The 18,225-nt window shown below is 39.3% G+C and overlaps 1 protein-coding gene across 2 annotated transcripts in view; it reads left to right on the forward strand.

Annotated features, from left to right (window-relative positions):
• Positions 1-18,225, forward strand: part of LOC136866081 (FHIP family protein GK23746) — a 607,505-nt gene that overhangs the window by 547,916 nt on the left and 41,364 nt on the right. For both annotated transcript variants that reach the window (XM_067142738.2, XM_067142740.2), the window contains one exon: positions 11,780-11,952. In XM_067142738.2, the coding sequence (XP_066998839.2) occupies positions 11,780-11,939 (160 nt within the window). In that variant the 3' untranslated portion in view covers positions 11,940-11,952. The remainder of the gene's footprint in view (positions 1-11,779; positions 11,953-18,225) is intronic.

Genomic DNA, 18,225 nt, shown 5'->3' on the forward strand with positions numbered 1-18,225 from the left:
GTAGATGTAAGTATAAATCTGTGCACAGAACTTATTAGGGGTTCAGGTGAGACAATCACGTAAAGTTTACAGCCACCTAGGTATGACCTACGTTGTATACAGAATGCTAGGTTAGGTAGTGTACACATTAAGCCTTCGTGGCTCAGGCGGCAGCGCATTGGCTTCTCACCGCTGGGTTCCATGGTTCAAATCTCGGTCACTCCATGTGAGATTTGTGCTGGACAAAGCAGAGGCGGGATAGGTTTTTCTCCTGGTGCTCTGGTTTTCCCTGACATCTTTCATTCCAGCAATACTCTCTACATTCATTTAATTTCATCTGTCAGTCATTAATCATTGCCCCAGAGGAGTGCAACAGGCCTCGGCAGCTGGCACAATTCCTATCCTCGTCGCAAGATGGGGGCATCATTCATTCCATCCCTGACCCGTCAATGACTGGAAAACAGGTTGTAGGTTTTCATTCATATTGTACACGTTATGAGTAAGATTGTACTAAATTGCATAGCTCTTAACCTTACTGTGGAAATGCGATGGGGAAGTCACTTGACGTCTTTTCTTATGTAACTGGGTTAGGTAATTATTCTAATGGTAGGCCCTCTTGCCTACTATCAGTCATAATCGAGTTGGTGGTTTTTCTTTATAATGTTAGACACTCGCTCTCCACCTGCCTTTTTACATCCTCAGAAAGACTGGCTTAGTGGTTTTCCCAACTGAAATCAACATAGGTCATTACAATGACGGCAGTAGGAATGTCGTGATTAAAAGCAATGCTGTCATATGAAATACTCAATCAAATGAAAAACCACACATTTTCTCACATTTAACGAACGGTACTAAGACGAAACGCTGGTTAATAGAGCAAACTCCTGAAAAGCCTTACATCTGATATGTTTTTGACAGTACTATGCTGCCGTTCTAACAGTCCAAAGTTCCAGAGCTGGAATGACCAGGCCGCAGACAGCCATGAGCCGTGAACACTCTTTAATTCCGGGAAGGGGGGGTGATAGTGTAGAGTCCCAGGGCAAAATTTATGCCCTTTTTCTTATTTGTTTAATAGGAGTACCAGATGAATCGGAAAATCTCAATTCACTACACTGGCGGGGTAGGGGGGGGACTACCGGTATCTGACTTGGGAGCAAATTTTTCCTCCAAGCCAGGGGACAAACACCCTCTTCACTGCTAATTTGGAATCAAATTAATGTAGAATTTAACAAAAGTGAAGAGGAAGGAGCTTTTCTTAGAAATGGCTGTTTTCAGGGTTGAATTTTGGTGCTATAAATTGGAATAGGCTGAAATTGTAATTCCAGACCAGATTATAAATGAGCCTCTGCTATTATTCCATTAAGTGTTGATTTATCCACAAAGACACACACAAAATGCTGTCAGTTGTGAACACTATTTTATCTACAAGTTATTTACACAAATTCTATACACACAAACGAATAAACTGCCATCATAAACAAAACACTACTATGAAGAATCAGAAGAAGACTGCAACAGATGCATATCAACTACCAAACCAACAAAACCAATTCAAATACTTGACTTCAAACACTCTGTTAATACAACTTCCACACAGGTCTCATCAAAACAACTCAACTCTACTCTCAAGACTGCCTCTTTATATACGTTGCCTGGCCAGGCTTCTAGAAGAATATGACACAACACATTTTCTCATAAATTTGAGAGTCTCCAATAGCCTAATTACAATGTAAGGAAGTTTCTACACAATTCTAGTCGCACATTGCGTTGTTCTGGACTTATTACAGTGTGTTGCACTATATTGCAGTGGATTATACACCATACATAAAGGTAATAATAAATTATATACTTTTAATTATGTGTTCTTATGTTAAATAAACTCATATTAATATATCTAGCAGATGTTTCGTGACATAACCTCACAAATAATGCGATCATGATTCATACCAAATAAAGTCCAGACATAACTACGTAAATAATAATAATAATAATAATAATAATAATAATAATAATAATAATAATAATAATAATAATAATAATAATAATAATAATAATAATAATAATTGTACCAGAAGGTACACCTCTACACTGTGCATTCAAAATTAGCACCTAAAAGGACTCCTCTTTTGGTAAAACAGTGAAAGTGAAACTACACCAACTTGGAACGTTAATCAGAAGATGTCACCACCTAAATATTGAGTAAGTTTGTTATTGTGCAGTGCCCTAACCTGAGTGAATTTCTACTTGTTTTGTTTGACATTCATCAACAAGTTTAAACATTCTTCCACAGATGACACCACTAAAAACTATGATCATGCATTCTGGTGCGAAGTGAAAGAACTTGATTTAAAGAAGTTTTTTATTTCTAGGTTTTTGTAACTGAATGATGTTCATTTATTTTTGGGTTGGCTATTCTTCCTTTTATTTCCGCCAGTTTTGAATCTAGCCAATCCCTAACTTTTGTAATTAATTTCCAACCAATCCCGTATTTCTTCTTCACCTTGTGTTTAACCAATAAAATCAAGAAAGCGTGTCCTGATTCATCTTGAATGATCTCGAATCTTCCCTGAGCGTTTATAAACTGCGGCTTTTCTCGTCTCTTGGTCAATTGATCATCATTTAACTAAGTGTGTGTGTCAAAGCAGGAGGCTCTTTCATCGGTCAGCAGTATATCTACAAGGTAATGGCCACATAACATCTTTCTTCTTGCTAACTCCGCAGTTTAACCCAAGGGAAAGGTCCGAATCGTTCACTATGTAACCTTGTTTTCTAAAAATGTAACTTTCTGCCAGTAAATGTAAAAACTTCATAAATCTTTTAACTGTAAATTGGGGATAGAGAGTGATGTACCCACTCAAGCTCCCCTTCATCTTGGTTTGAGGTGACTACGTTTCATAACTGTTTTTCATTCTGTATTGTGGTAATGTAAATTCCATATGAGGTACCTCAGTAGTTTGGGAATAGCCCCTGTTTCATCGGCCTAGAGCCCCTTAGTATTTTTGTGTTCATATCTAGGAGTGCAAGTATACGCCTCCATTCATTTTGTGTTCGGCCCATTAATTTAACCTATTATTCTTATTCCATGAAGGCCCAGTAGGTTGGGTATTTAATACCTCTGTAAAAGCAAGTTCAGTTTTGTAAATGGTGGTTTGAGAGACCAGAGAGTGATGTAATGTTGCCTTGAGTAGGCAGTAAGAAACTGAGAGCCTGTTAGCTCTTTTTCAAATTTTGTGATTGTAACGAGTGCCTCTGTATTTTGGGAGCAAGTGCTCTATGAATTAGGGGATTTCTGCCCTTGAATAAATTTGTGCTCTTTGTAAATTTGAGCTTGTAGCTCAGGAAATGTAAACCTAGGGGCATAAAGCCCAAAGTGTTAAGGTTCTGAATCTTGGATTTTTCCCAATCTGGTTTAATGCTTGCTACTTGTAACTGTAATATTGGCATGAAAAAATTGTTTTTAAAGTTCTGATAATATAACCTTCAGTTTAAGTTTGAAATTACCGAGCTCGATAGCTGCAGTCGCTTAAGTGCGGCCAGTGTCCAGTATTCGGGAGGTAGTAGGTTCGAACCCCACTGTCAGCAGCCCTGAAAGTGGTTTTCCGTGGTTTCCCATTTTCACACCAGGCAAATGCTGGGGCTGTACCTTTATTAAGGCCAGGGCCGCTTCCTTCCCACTCCTAGCCTTTTCCTGTCCCATCGTCGCCATAAGACCTATCTGTGTCGGTGCGACGTAAAGCAACTAGCAAAAAAAAAAAAAAAAAAAAAAAAAGTTTTAAATTCCATTCTTGATATTGTAGTTAGACCCATTCACCCTGGCACTTTCTTTCGCCTCTGTGTTCCACGGGAAACCCCGTAATAATAATAATAAAAATAATAATAAATGTAAACTTCTTCATAGCCACACCTCACAAGTAGTAATAATAATAATAATAATCTATATTTGCATTATTTAGCCATGGGTAAAAGAATATTATTTCCAAGTTATATTAGACTATTGCACTTGCGTCAATGTGCACACTGATCATTCCAATCAGTGCGTCTGAGTAGGGATCAAATAACTGGAATACTATGATGAACCAGTGTGTTACGTACCAGCAGTATCAGAAAACGTATGAACCAGAGGAATGGTATGCTAAAGAAGAAAGTTACCTAACTCCCCAGCTATTTCCTGCCAATATTCAGGCAGGCTGTTATACTCGGTACACAGAAGTAATCTCATCTACCAGAGATGAGTGGCAGCGTAAGAGACAAAGAATATCACAACAAACAATGGTCAGTGTAATGTTATTGTTGATCAATTTTATGAGCTTTCGATATTGTAGGTCTTCACATTTAGTTCCCTTCCATCTCTGAAACACCACTGTTATCACAGTCAGTATGGTAAAACTGAATAAAATATAAATTATCTGAAATTGTATTCTCTATAACTTTTGTTATGTAGTACTTTTCGACAGGCCCAGTAACATAGGTAGTATTTAAAAATTAAATTTTAGGTACCTTCCCCTAAACTACCATTTCATCCAGGGTGACTAAAATTTTATAGCTTAGACTGTACCCGACTCTATATACCGATTTTCATTAAATTTTGTTTACCCATTTTCCCATGGCTCGGTGTTACAGGGACTTAGCAACAAAAATACAAATTCGTGAGTATATCTGGTATCATAGCTGATACGGTAAAAATGTATAAGACATAAATGATTGGAAACTTAAATCTATATAAATTTAGTTATGTAGTATTTAGCGATAGGACCACTAATAACATAAATATACGTTCGTATGTACGTACACGTGCATACATACATACATACATACATACATACATACATACATACATACATACATACATTATCATTATAGACTGTTATGCCTTTCAGCGTTCAGTCTGCAAGCCTCTGTGAATTTACTAAATGACGCCACAATCCTCTATTTGCAACTAGTGCTGTGGGCTCATTTAGTTCTATACCTCTTATCTTTAAATCGTTAGAAACCGAGTCTAACCATCGTCGTCTTGGTCTACCTCTACTTCTCTTACCCTCCATAACAGAGTCCATTATTCTCCTAGGTAACCTATCCTCCTCCATTCGCCTCACATGACCCCACCACCGAAGCTGGTTTATGCGTACAGCTTCATCCATCGAGTTCATTCCTAAGTGAGCCTTTATCTCCTCATTCCGAGTACCCTCCTGCCATTGTTCCCACATGTTTTACAAGCAATCATTCTCGCTACTTTCATGTCTGTTACTTCTAACTTATGAATAAGATATCCTGAGTCCACCCAGCTTTTGCTCCTGTAAAGCAAAGTTGGTCTGAAAACAGACCGATGTAAAGATAGTTTTGTCTGGGAACTGACTTCCTTCGTACAGAATACTGTTGATCGCAACTGCGAGCTCACTGCATTAGTGTTGCCTACTGAATGCATGATTCGAAGCAGTGTATCGATTCATTCAAGTGTCCAAGTGAATCGATTCACAGGAACGGCAAGCTCAGGCACACGATTCAACTTACTCCCAGGGGAGAGTGCTGGCGGGGAGCCGAGCTTCCGCTGCAGCGAGACAGTGAATCATGGCACACCGAAAGAATTGTGCGCACAGCACAGCTCAGTGAGACACAAGATACACACGGCTCCTTATTGGCACACTGGACATTGGCGGAGAGCCGAGCTTCTGCTGCAGCGAGTCATACAGTGAGCCATGGCACACCGAAAGAATCGTATGCATTCATGGATCAGTGAGACACAACACACACACGGTTCATTGCGTTCACTGTCCTCTTCTTTCAGGGAGGTTTAAATAATAAATGGACTTATTTGCAGTGTTAAAAATGTAGTCTAAACATAATTCTAAGTAGCTAGTAAGTAGGTAGGCTTTTAGGTTATACTATTTATTAGTTTAATAAATCTTAGTATTATAACTTAGTTGACATTTAACAATTAATTAAACTCTACTCTAGCCTGCCGTATGGCTATGAGTGCTCATGACCACTCAAAAGTACCTGTTTTATATTGGGAAGAACGACTCAGTATTCTCTCAGTTCGTATGTCACATCGTTGCACAAGACTTCAATAATATGTGGTGGACAGTAAGTGAGCTGACTGACGCAATAACTTAATCGACAGTATGTTGAATCAGAAAACCAGAGGACAACTGTACATCTCGAGTAGCCTATACAAAATATGACGATTTTTAAAAAATCCTCTGCTGATAGAAAAAAACAAATTTTCAAAATTGACTGAGCGAGTTGGACGTGCGGTTAGTATTGCGTAGCTATGTGCTTGCATTCGGGGGGTGGTGGGTTTGAATCCCACCGTCGGCAGCTGTTAAGATGGTTTTCCGTAGTTTCCCAATTTTTACACCAGGAAATCCTGGGACTATACCTTAATTAAGACCATGGCTGCTACCTTCCTAATTCCAGACCTTCCCCATCCTGCGTCGCCGGAAACCTTCGATGTATAAGAGTGACTAGCATCCTTTTTCTAAGAAAGGAGTTCATAGTATGAAGACCAGATGGCAGCAGCAAACACTGTATGCTGTTGCTGCTGTCTTACCAGTACATACTTCACAGATGCAGTAGGAGTGGTGACTCTAATGTGCCGTGAATTGGATCACTGTATCAATTCAGTAACATGAACGGAATCAAATGAATCAAATGTCCCATCACTACACTGCATTAGCTTTACTACACCTTGATTCAATGTCACTTACTATATTACCATCCTTAGAGGACACACAGCCTAAATACTTGAAATTATCAACCTGTTCTAGCTTTGTATCACCAATCTGACATTCAGTTCTGTTGAAATTCTTACCTACTGATATCAATTTTGTCTTTGAAAGGCTAATTTTCATACCATACTCATTGCACCTATTTTCAAGTTCCAAGATATTAGACTGCAGGCTTTCAGCACAATCTGCCATTACGACCAAGTCGTCAGCATAGGCCAGACTGCTTACTACATTTCCACTTAACTGAATAGCTCCCTACCATTTTATACCTTTCAGAAGATTATCCATATAAACTACAAACAGCAAAGGTGAAAGATTACAACCTTGTCTAACCCCTGTAGGTACCCTGAACCAAGAACTCATTCTACCGTCAATTCTCACTGAAGCCTAATTGTCAACATAAATGCCTTTGATTAATTTTAATAATCTACCCTTAATTCCATAGTCACCCAGTATGACGAACATCTTTTCCCTTGGTATCCTGTCATATGCTTTCTCTAGATCAACGAAACATAAACACAACTGTCTATTCCTCTCGTAACATTTTTCAATTACCTGCTGCATACTGAAAATCTGATCGTGACAGCCTCTCTGTGGTCTGAAACCACACTGGGTTTCATCCAACTTCCTCTCAACGACTGATCGCACCCTCCCTTCCAAGATGCCAGTTTGCCTGGTATACTAATCATTGAGATACCTTGATAGTTGTTGCAATCCTTCCTGTTCCCTTGCTTATAGATAGATGCAATTACTGCTTTTGTCCAATCTGAAGGTACCTTACCAACACTCCATGCTAATTTGACTACTCTATGAAGCCATTTCATCCCTGCCTTCCCACTGTACTTCACCATTTCAGGTCTAATGTCGTCTATTCCTGCTGCTTTATGACAATGGAGTTTATTTACCATCCTTTCCACTTCCTCAAGTGTAATTTCACCAACATCATTTTCCTCCTCCCCATTTTCTTGACTGTTCGCAACACCACCAGGCAGATTTCCTTTTATGTTGAGAAGATGTTTAAAATATTCCCCCCACCTCTCCAGTGATTCCCTGGGATCTATTATGAGTTCACCTGAATTACTCAAAACACTGTTCATTTCCTTCTTCCCTCCTTTCGTAAGATTCTTTATTACTGTCCAGAGAGGTTTCCCTGCTGCTTGACCTAGTCTGTCCAGGTTATTACCAAAATCTTCCCACGACTTATTTTTGGATTCATCAGCTATTTATTTCGCTCTGTTTCTTTCATCTAAGTACAAATCCCTTTTAGCCTCGGCCCTTGTTTGGAGTCATTTCTGATAAGCCTTCTTTTTACGTTTACAAGCTGCTCTCACTTCCTCATTCTACCACAGTTGTTCCTAGGCATTCCCTTGCTGTTTCTACTACAGCATCCCTGTATGCCACCCATTCTCTTTCTATATCCTGAACCTGCTTACGGTCTACTGTTCGAAACTTCTCACTAATCATATCCATGTACTTCTATCTAATTTCCTCGTACTGGAGATTTTCTACCCTTATTCGTTTGCAGACAGATTTCACTTTCTCTACCCTAGGCCTAGAGATGCTTAATTCACTACAGATCAGATAGTGGTCTGTATCATCAAAAAATCCCCGGAAAACTCATACATTCCTAACAGATTTCCTGAATTTGAAGTCGGTTAAGATATAGTCTATTATGGATCTGGTACCCCTAGCCTCCCATGTGTAGTGGTGAATAGCCTTATACTTGCAGAATGTATTTGTAACTGCTAAACCCATACTAGCACAGAAGTCCAGCAAACGCTTCCCATTCCTATTAGCTTCCATATCTTCCCCACATTTACCAATCACCCTTTCGTATCCTTCAGTTCTATTTCCAACTCTCGCATGAAATCGCCCATTAACACTACTCTATCCTTGCTATTGACCCTGACCACGATGTCACTCAATGCTTCATAAAACTTGTCAACTTCATCCTCATCTGCACCCTCACATGGTGAATACACTGAGACAATTCTAGTCCTAATTCCTCCAACTGACAAATCTACCCACATCATTCACTCATTTACGTGCCTAACAGAAACTATGTTGTGTGCAATGGTATTCCTGATAAACAGCCTTACCCCATACTCTGCCCTTCTCTTTCTAACACCTGTCAAGTACACTTTATAATCTCCTATCTCTTCCTCGTTATCTCCCCTTACCCGAATATCACTCCTAGCACATTTTAAGCCTTGGACATAAAGATTTGAGAATTAAATTTGGGCCTTCCCCTAAACTACCATTTCACTCAGCATGAATGAAATTATTTATAGCCTAGATTGTAGTGGCTCATACATACACACAGGCAGACAGAAATTACGGAATAATAAAAAGTGAATGTCCTTCTTACTGTGGACATGACCGATACAGAAATACCATTCTTTTTAAATTCTGAGCATTGTACAGATTAAACTCCTATTATCTCTCTCTCTCTCTCTATATATATAGATAGATTGCAGTCCTCTTTATTTATTCACTTTCTATATATATATATATATATATAGAGAGAGAGAGAGAGAGAGAGAGAGAGAGAGAGAAATACTGGTATTAAAAAAATGCATTGATTGGTCAGATGTTAAAGAATTTCACTTATTTTAGCTACATAAATGAAAGTAGCTGTTGGATTGTGAAACGAAGATGTGAGAAAGGAGGTCAGAATGGAAGAACTAATTGAGGAAATTGATAGGAGTAAACGGTTTGGACATGTAAAGAGGATGGAGGAGAAAAGAGTACCAACAAAGAGCGTGAGAGGGGGACCTAGAACAGAATGGATCAATTCAATAAAGAGGACTGCAATCTGGACTGAGATAAAATGATGGAAGCAGAAGGTGGAGAAGTGCCATAAATGCCCCAACATGGCAGAAGCTAGATAAGGGGAAACGAGGGGGAGAAGGATGAGGATGATGAAATAAAAGTAGCTGTTGAAATCTTATTGAAGGTAGAACTCCTGATTTGGCCAGTAAGCTGAGAATATGGCTAGTTTGGAATGTAGTGGCTGCCTCCCTAACTCCACTAATGAATACTGCTCAGCATATTTGGCATACATGTTTGTTCTGAACCATACTGTATATCCTACTATTGCAATCTAATTGAGAAAGAATAATGTCCTAGTAAATATGTATCAGCACTACATGCTAAGGTATGCATGTAATGTTATGAATGTTTGTAACTTAAGTTTCTACATGTGACTTTATTTTTATTTTTTACAATCTGCATTACATCACACCGACACAAATAGGTTCATGACGACAATCGGATAGGAAAGTGGTAGGAGTGGAACGAAGCGACCATGGCCTTAATTAAGATACAGCCCCAGCATTTGCCTGGTGTGAAAACGAGAAACCAGAAAAACCATCTTCAGGGCTGCCAACACTTTTTTCGAACCCACTATCTCCCCAATGCAAGCTGATAGCTACCTGATCCAAACCGCAGAGCCACTTGCTCGGTCATGCGACTTTAATTTATGGAATTGTGCCTTGCTAGTTATTTTACTGTGATAATGTAATGTGATATATCTTTCAACCACAGGCAGGACAGCATTTCACAAACAAAGCTCTGGTTCTGGGAACTTTAGATCTAAATCAATTTCCATCCCTATAGAGATGAATTGAACGTACACACAGCCTGTTTCCAGTCATTCGAACATGTTAGAAATGTAATGAATGAACCTCTCATGTAGTGGCGAGGATAGGAATTGTGCCGGTTTCAGAAGCCTATCACGCTCCTCTGGGGCAGTGATTAATGATTGACAAGTGAAATTAAATGATATTGAAGAGTGTTGCTGGAGTGAAAGATGACAGGGAAAACTGAAGTACCCGGAGAAAAACCTGTCCTGTCTCCACTTTGTCTAGCATAAATCTCACATGGAGTGAACAAGATTTGAACCACGGAACCCAGTGGTGAGAAGCTGGCACACTGCCGCCTAAGCCACAGAAGCTCTAGAGGTGAAATACAGAGCAAAATTATTTCCCTACTACAGTGGAACAACTGAGGCTCAGCAGAAGCAATTATGCTATTACATGAAATAAATTTCATTGATGATGATTCTGCAAACAATATAAACTCAGAAATTACAGATTTCTGTGTTACTTCATTTTCCTAAATTCACCAATGAGATAATACCCTCTGTATATTGACACAAAAGAGGGACATGAAGTTCTTGATGAAGATTAGCAAATTACATTCGAGTCCTACTGGTGTACAAAGGAGAGGGATACATTTTCAGTATTGCAAAAGCTCTTTCCAGTCCAACCAGATGGTCCATATTATCCTGTACCCTGGTAATAAATAAAAGGTCTATGTGAGAGAGAACAGATGGTAAGCTTCCAATCCTGCTTCATAATTAGGACATTAGGAATAAAGATTTGGAAGTATCCGCAAAATTATTTAGTTATGGTTAAGGGGTTGGTTGGAGATTTTGGCAGTAAGACAGCTGTCACTTTCCTTTTCATATGTTAATCCAGTTTTCTTTTTATTCTTTATTTCCCACATCCAGACTGAAGATCTGTCAAACTTGGCCCTCTCAATGAGTATAGAAAGCAGACTCCAAATCTTGGGAAGCAGAATGGAGTGCATCAAGAGCTGAGAAGAAACTTATGTTTAAGAACTGGAATTCATGAGTAGATTTTTATTATCTTTGTATGAACACAGACAGGTATATGGCAATGATGGGATAGTAAAAGGCTAGGACTGGGAAAGAAGTAAATGTGGACTTATTTAAGGTACACTCTCAGCATTTGTCTGCTGTGAAAATGGTAAACCATGCAATAGAATCTTCAGTGCTGCTGGAAGTGGAGTTTGAACCCACTATCTCCTGAAAACGCTGTCATGAGAAGAGTGTCTCTCTCTGTATGACAATGGCAGTGTATAGACATGTGGAGTTTTCGTGTGTCCTTTTGTGTTTGAGTGCTTGTTCTTGGCTCCGTTTTGTGCTGTACCTTCTTCCCACACCGATCTGTCATAACATTTAACCCATTATGTCCCTATCCCCTTTCCTAACTTTCTACATTTGAATTTTTAATTTATCCTTAGTGAAAATAGTTCTCATGGTTTTATAGGTACTTCAGACGGTCTTTATTGCCAGGAGAAAATTCAGAGCTGCGAAATGTTGTCATGTGTGCTGTTATCCTTGATGAATGGTTGAAGGAATTAGCAGCAATCACTCAAGAACAAGCTGTCGCAAACTTGGCTGGGGATTTTTCAGAATATGTATGGTAACTCTATTTGTGTGGTAAGTAATAAGAGTTTATCCATGATATTTCTTCTTTCATGCATAGTGCCTGTGGGACTACCTTACTGTATTAAAGTAAATACAGTATTCTTTGTTGGGGATAGCTGTGCAACAGGGGAATTTCAGAATTAAAAATATGTAAGTACGAAAGGTGATCAAGGTGGTGGTGTTGTTGTTTGAGTCATCAGTCCATAAACTTCTTCTTCTCATGGTCATTCTTCTCTCCATGGCCCTTGTTCTTCCTCTTCTTATTATCATTATTAGACTATTATTATTGTTATTATTATTATTATTATTATTATTATTATTATTATTATTATTATTATTATTATTATTATTATTATTATTATTATTATTATTATTATTATTATTATTCATCAATAGTGTTAGAAAGTACTCAGCTGTGGTTTCCTGCATAGTTATCCTTATCCCTATCCCCATTTGGCAATGTTTTTCACCCACAGTAAACACATGAAAACTGAACATTCGTCAATGTGATATACTTCTGGAATTGGACAAATTAATTGTAAATATTAGTAGGTTTATCTATATTTATTATTATTATTATTATTATTATTATTATTATTATTATTATTATTGAAATTGTAATTCGTTCTTTGTTGTATGTTAATTTCTTCGTAAGAAGCAAAATGTTAATTTATATTGTGTATTATAATAGTTATTTTTATGTACAGCAGGATAGCACAGTACCGTAGTAATTTGTTTGTCTCTTTTTTTTTCATTTATTCAGTATGTTATATATTTTTATGTTAATTATGTATTTCACTGGTTAAGTGTAAGACAGGGACACGTGTCCCTAACTTTGCCAGTTAAAATAAATCATATCTATCTATCTATCTATCCTGTGCTAACCTTTTCATTTCTACGCAACTATTGCATCCTACATCTGCTCTAATCTGCTTATCATATTCATACCTTGGTCTACCCCTACCATTGTTACAACCTACACTTCCTTCAAAAACCAAATGAACAAGTCCTGGATGTCTTAAGATGTGTCCTGTCATTCTATCTGTTCTTCCCGTCAAATTTAGCCAAATCAATCTTCTCTCGCCAATTTGATTCAGTATCTCTTCATTCCTGATTCGGTCTATCCATCTCACCTTCAGCATTCTTCTGTAACACCATATTTCAAAAGCTTCTATTCTCTTTCTTTCTGAGATAGTTATCGTCCATGTTTCACTTCCATACAATGCCATGCTCCACACAAAAGTACAGGTGTGAAAACTACCGCACCATTAGTTTAGTATGTCATGCCTGCAAAATTTTAACACGTATTATTTACAGATGGATGGAAAAACAAGTTGAAGCTGAGTTGGGAGAAGATCAATTTGGCTTCAGAAGAAATGTAGGAACACGTGAAGCAATCCTGACTTTATGTCTGATCTTAAAGGATCGAATCAAGAAGGACAAACCCACGTACATGGCATTTGTAGATCTAGAAAAGGCATTGGATAATGTTGATTGGACCAAGCTATTTAAGATTCTGAAGGTGACTGGGATCAGATACCGAGAACGACGAATTATCTACAATCTGTATAAAAGTCAGTCTGCAGTGATAAGAATCGAGGGCTTTGAAAAAGAAGCAGCAATCCAGGAAGGCGTGACGCAAGGCTGCAGTTTATCCCCTCTCCTTTTCAGTGTTTACATAGAACAGGCAGTAAAGGAAATCAAAGAGGAATTTGGAAAGGGAATCACAATCTAAGGAGAGGAAATCAAAACCTTGAGATTGCCGATGATATTGTTATTTTATCTGAGACTGCAGAAGATCTCGAGAAGCTGCTGAATGGTATGGACGAAGTCTTGGGTAAGAAGTACAAGATGAAAATAAATAAGTCCAAAACAAAAGTAATGGAGTGCAGTCGAACGAAGGCAGGTGATGCAGGAAATATTAAATTAGGAAATGAAGTCTTAAAGGTAGTAGATGAATATTGTTACTTGGGTAGTAAAATAACTAACAATGAAAGAAGTAAGGAGGACATAAAATGCAGATTAGCACAAGCAAGGAAGAGCTTTCTTAAGAAAATAAATTTGCTCACTTTTTGAAGACTTTCTGGGTAGTGCGTAGGATAACACTTGATGGGTTCCTTTCTTATAGATTGTTCGAGTTTATGGCATGTGGAAAGTGATTGGCATCTGACCTGCGGTTCTTATTTGTGAGATCACTTTACGCTTCTCAATCACAATGCGATGAAAATGGTGGAAATCATTCATCATTGTTTGGCATAATGTTGTTCTTCGTCAAAGAGAAAGTCCATTTCTCTTCATATAATCAATCAAGCCTCAGCTAACCGTCAAATCCGAGACACTGATTCTATGTGCAGCAGCTATTTGTCATTCTTTAAAATACAGCATTTCGTGAGAAACGGCTTATCCAACGTTGCGTAACAAAATCATATATATTTAAGCAGATCCTCTTCTACTTGCGGAAACTTGCTGCCTTTTGGTCCGTGAAATGCTTTGCAAAATTTGTTGGTCGCCTGAAGTGCACTTCTCTGTTACCGCGGTAGCGCACGTTGCATTTGGACACTGAATACTTGTTGCCCACTGCCCTAATCCCGTGTTTCGGCGTAACTGATCACCGCAAATTTGTATGATGCAGTATTACTTTTGACTAACAAACAATTTTGAGATCATAGAATGTCCCGTACCTGAAACACTCGTAAAATATGTTTGTAACAGACTGGAATAAGAACGTCACTAGTCACTTCTGGGCTGATTCTCTCACTGAACTAGTGCAGTGGGATTTCCTGCTGGCTAATAACAGCGCGTTGCCCTGTATTTGGAATTCCCGCTTTTGCAGTAGCAAGGCTGCCATTTGAGTAGTTGACATCTTTATTTCCGTTTACCCTCCAGGGTCTGTGTTTCCCTCGGTCTCAATGAGGGATCCCACCTCTACAGCCTCAAGAGCAGTGTCCTGGAGCGTGAGACTTTGGGTCATGGATACAACTGGGGAGGAGGACCGGTACCTCACCCAGGCTGGCCCCACCTGCTATCATGAAGAGGGGCCTTGCAGAAGGATGGGAAGATTGGAAGGGATAGACAAGGATCGAAACACATCTGGACCTGCGTGATGGATGTTCGAAGTTGTGGGTGCGTCAAATACGTGAACATTTCTTTTTCTCTACTTTGGGCCCAAAAAGATTGGGATGCGTAAATTATGCAAGGGCATTAATTATGTGAGAAAATAGGTAGTTTCCTTTATCAGACAGTAAAATGAACGGAAATTTGTAGATATCTCTGAACACTAGGAGATAGCGTTTGTTATATTTTTTAACCATAATGAGAAGAGAAAATACCAGAAACTGCCACCAACAAAACCTCCTTAAAACATTCAACTCATTAAAATTATGCACTTAAATACATGAAACTACCACATACAAAACAATTCAATATGTCCCATACATTATTAAGATACAACCTTGAGAGAGGAGGAAAGCATAGAAACGCAAGAAGAAACACGTGGCCTACAGCTGAAAATTACAGGCCAGTCAGTTGGGCATGCATTGCATGTAAGCTTTGGGAAAGCATTCTTTCTGATTATATTAGACATGTTTGCAAAATTAATAACTGGTTTGATAGAAGGCAGTTCGGTTTTAGAAAAGGTTATTCCACTGAAGCTCAGGTTGTAGGATTCCAGCAAGATATAGCAGATATCCTGGATTCAGGAGGCCAAATGGACTGCATTGCGATTGACCTATCTAAGGCATTTGATAGGGTAGATCATGGCAAACTACTGGCAAAAATGAGTGCTATTGGACTAGAAAAAAGAGTGGCCGAATGGGTGGCTATATTTCTAGAAAATAGAACTCAGAGAATTAGGGTAGGCGAAGCTTTATCTGACCCTGTAATAATTACGAGGGGAATTCCTCAAGGCAGTATTATTGGACCTTTATGTTTTCTTATATATATCAATGATATGTGTAAAGAAGTGGAATCAGAGATAAGGCTGTTTGCAGATGATGTTATTCTGTACAGAGTAATAAATAAGTTACAAGATTGTGAACGGCTGCAGGGTGACCTTGATAGTGTTGTGAGATGGACAGTGGGCGATGGTATGATGATAAACGGCGTCATCATCATCATTCTGTGTCCGGTCAGCATTTCCAAAATGTAGCAACTCCGATGGCCTTGTTGTTCGCCTCGATCAGGTCCTGTGTAGTGCAGGGATCTTCTAGTAGGGGACAGATGAGCAGGTGGTTCGGATCTAGTTACACCACACTCGCAGGATGCGTCTCCATCAGCTGGAAGTATGGCCCATTTTTGCATGTTGGTCTTGCAAAGAGGTACACCCACCCTAAGACGATTAAAAGATCTCCAAATAGGGTAGGGAAGGTCATTTCCTGGAGCGGACACACACAAAGCAAGAGCAGAGGTTCTCAGAACGTGAGGGCTGCTCCCCGGGTGGTGGCTGTGAGCTTTCTCAAAATATTGTTCCGTGAACTAACTTTCAGCCTGGTGTTGTGACAATGTTTCTTGAAGGACAGTGTTCGGTCAAGAGTAACACCTAGATACACAGGTGTTGGACAATGTTCTAGTAGTTTGCCTTGCCATATAATGTCCAGTTCCTGCCGAGCTTCTCTATTCCTTAAGTGAAATGCGCACACCTGAGTCTTGTTGGGATTTGGCTTTAGATGATTGCCTTCATAGTAAGAGCCAAGAGTATCTAGTGCAGAAGTCAACTTTTCCTCCACCTCTTCAAATGTCTTTCCTTGGGCAGCCACTGCAGTATCGTCAGCATAGATGAAAAGCCTGGTATGTTCCATTATGGGCTGATCATTAGTGTAAAGAGCACAGGGGCTAGCACACTGCCTTGAGGTAAACCGTTCTTTTGTACGCGCCATCTGCTCTTCTTATCATGGAGAGAGACTTGGAATCTTCTATTCTGCAGGAGAATGCCAATAAGAGATGTTAGTTGATAATCATTAGTGAGCTGGTAAATTTTCCTCAGTAACTTCCTGTGGTTGATGGTGTCATAAGCAGCTGTTAAGTCAACAAAGGCAACTCCAGTTACCTTACGCTGTTCAAAACCATCCTCGATGTGTTGAGTAAGGTTCAGGATTTGACTGCAGCATGACTTTCCAGGTCGAAAACCAGCTTGTTGAGGAATGAACTTTCCTTCGAGGATGCCACTAATTCGGTTAAGAATAAGGCGCTCGAAGACCTTGAAACAATGACATAACAATGATACTGGGTGAAAGTTTTTAGGATCGTTTGGCTCCTTACCAGGCTTAAGTAGTGCAACCACTCGAGCTTTCCTCCAGAGCTTGGGAATATAAAGCTTAGATGCACACTCATTAATCATTGTAAGCAGCCATTGCAGAGTAGTCCTGCCAAATTTCTTGATCTGTTCTACTTTGTTATCATCGATGCCAGCAGCCTTATTTAATTTCAAGGTGGAGATGACAGACCTTAGTTCATTCAAGGTGAAGGGTTCTTGGAGATTATGGTTCTCACTTCCTGGGGTTTGTTCCAGTTGCTCCCGTGTACTCCGACCTTTAATCTTCCTGTTCATGAGTAACTGGGTTGCAATCTGGTCTGCTATGATTGTGGTGAAGTTTCTAGGTTCTGTTAGGTCACCACTGAGGTTTTTCAGGAGATTCCAGGCTCGCCTACTGTTCAACTTCATGTCCAGATTCTCTACCAGTGAGGTCCACTTAACTTTGCGATTTTTTGAGATAGTTTGCAGCAATTCCTCACCAACCTGGATAGTTTCATCAGCAAAAGTGTCAGCCTCAAAAAAGATCTTTGTAATGGTTCATCAGCTGTTTGCTGTCATCAGTCATTCCTGGTATGTAATTTGTTCTACAACCTCTTGGAATGGCCCTTCTAGAGGCTGTCTGGACGCATTTGACAAATGCCTCGTACATCTCAGGTTTCGGTGGGATCTTGGCAACTTCTATATCAAGCTCGTTGGTGAATCTTTCCCAATTGGCCTTCTGAAAATTAAACCTTTGCTTGAAAGGTACCTCCTCTGACACTACCATGGCATTCACTTTGCAGATTACAGGTCTATGTTGGGTAGATGGGATGGGCTTACCCATCATCTTCACACAACTCTCAGCAACTTTTGATGACACGAAAATATTGTCAGGGTTGTAGCCTCTCTTCCACCGACCGCTATTGAAAGATGCTGGTAGCTTTGGATCATGAATTAGATGAAGATCATGATTCTCTGCCCAGGTTTCCAATTTATCTCCATTGGTATCTGAATCTGGGTATCCCCAAGATGTGCTTCGGCAGTTGTAATCGCCA

Source organism: Anabrus simplex, chromosome 3 (assembly GCF_040414725.1).
Source record: "Anabrus simplex isolate iqAnaSimp1 chromosome 3, ASM4041472v1, whole genome shotgun sequence".
NCBI lineage: Eukaryota > Metazoa > Arthropoda > Insecta > Orthoptera > Tettigoniidae > Anabrus > Anabrus simplex.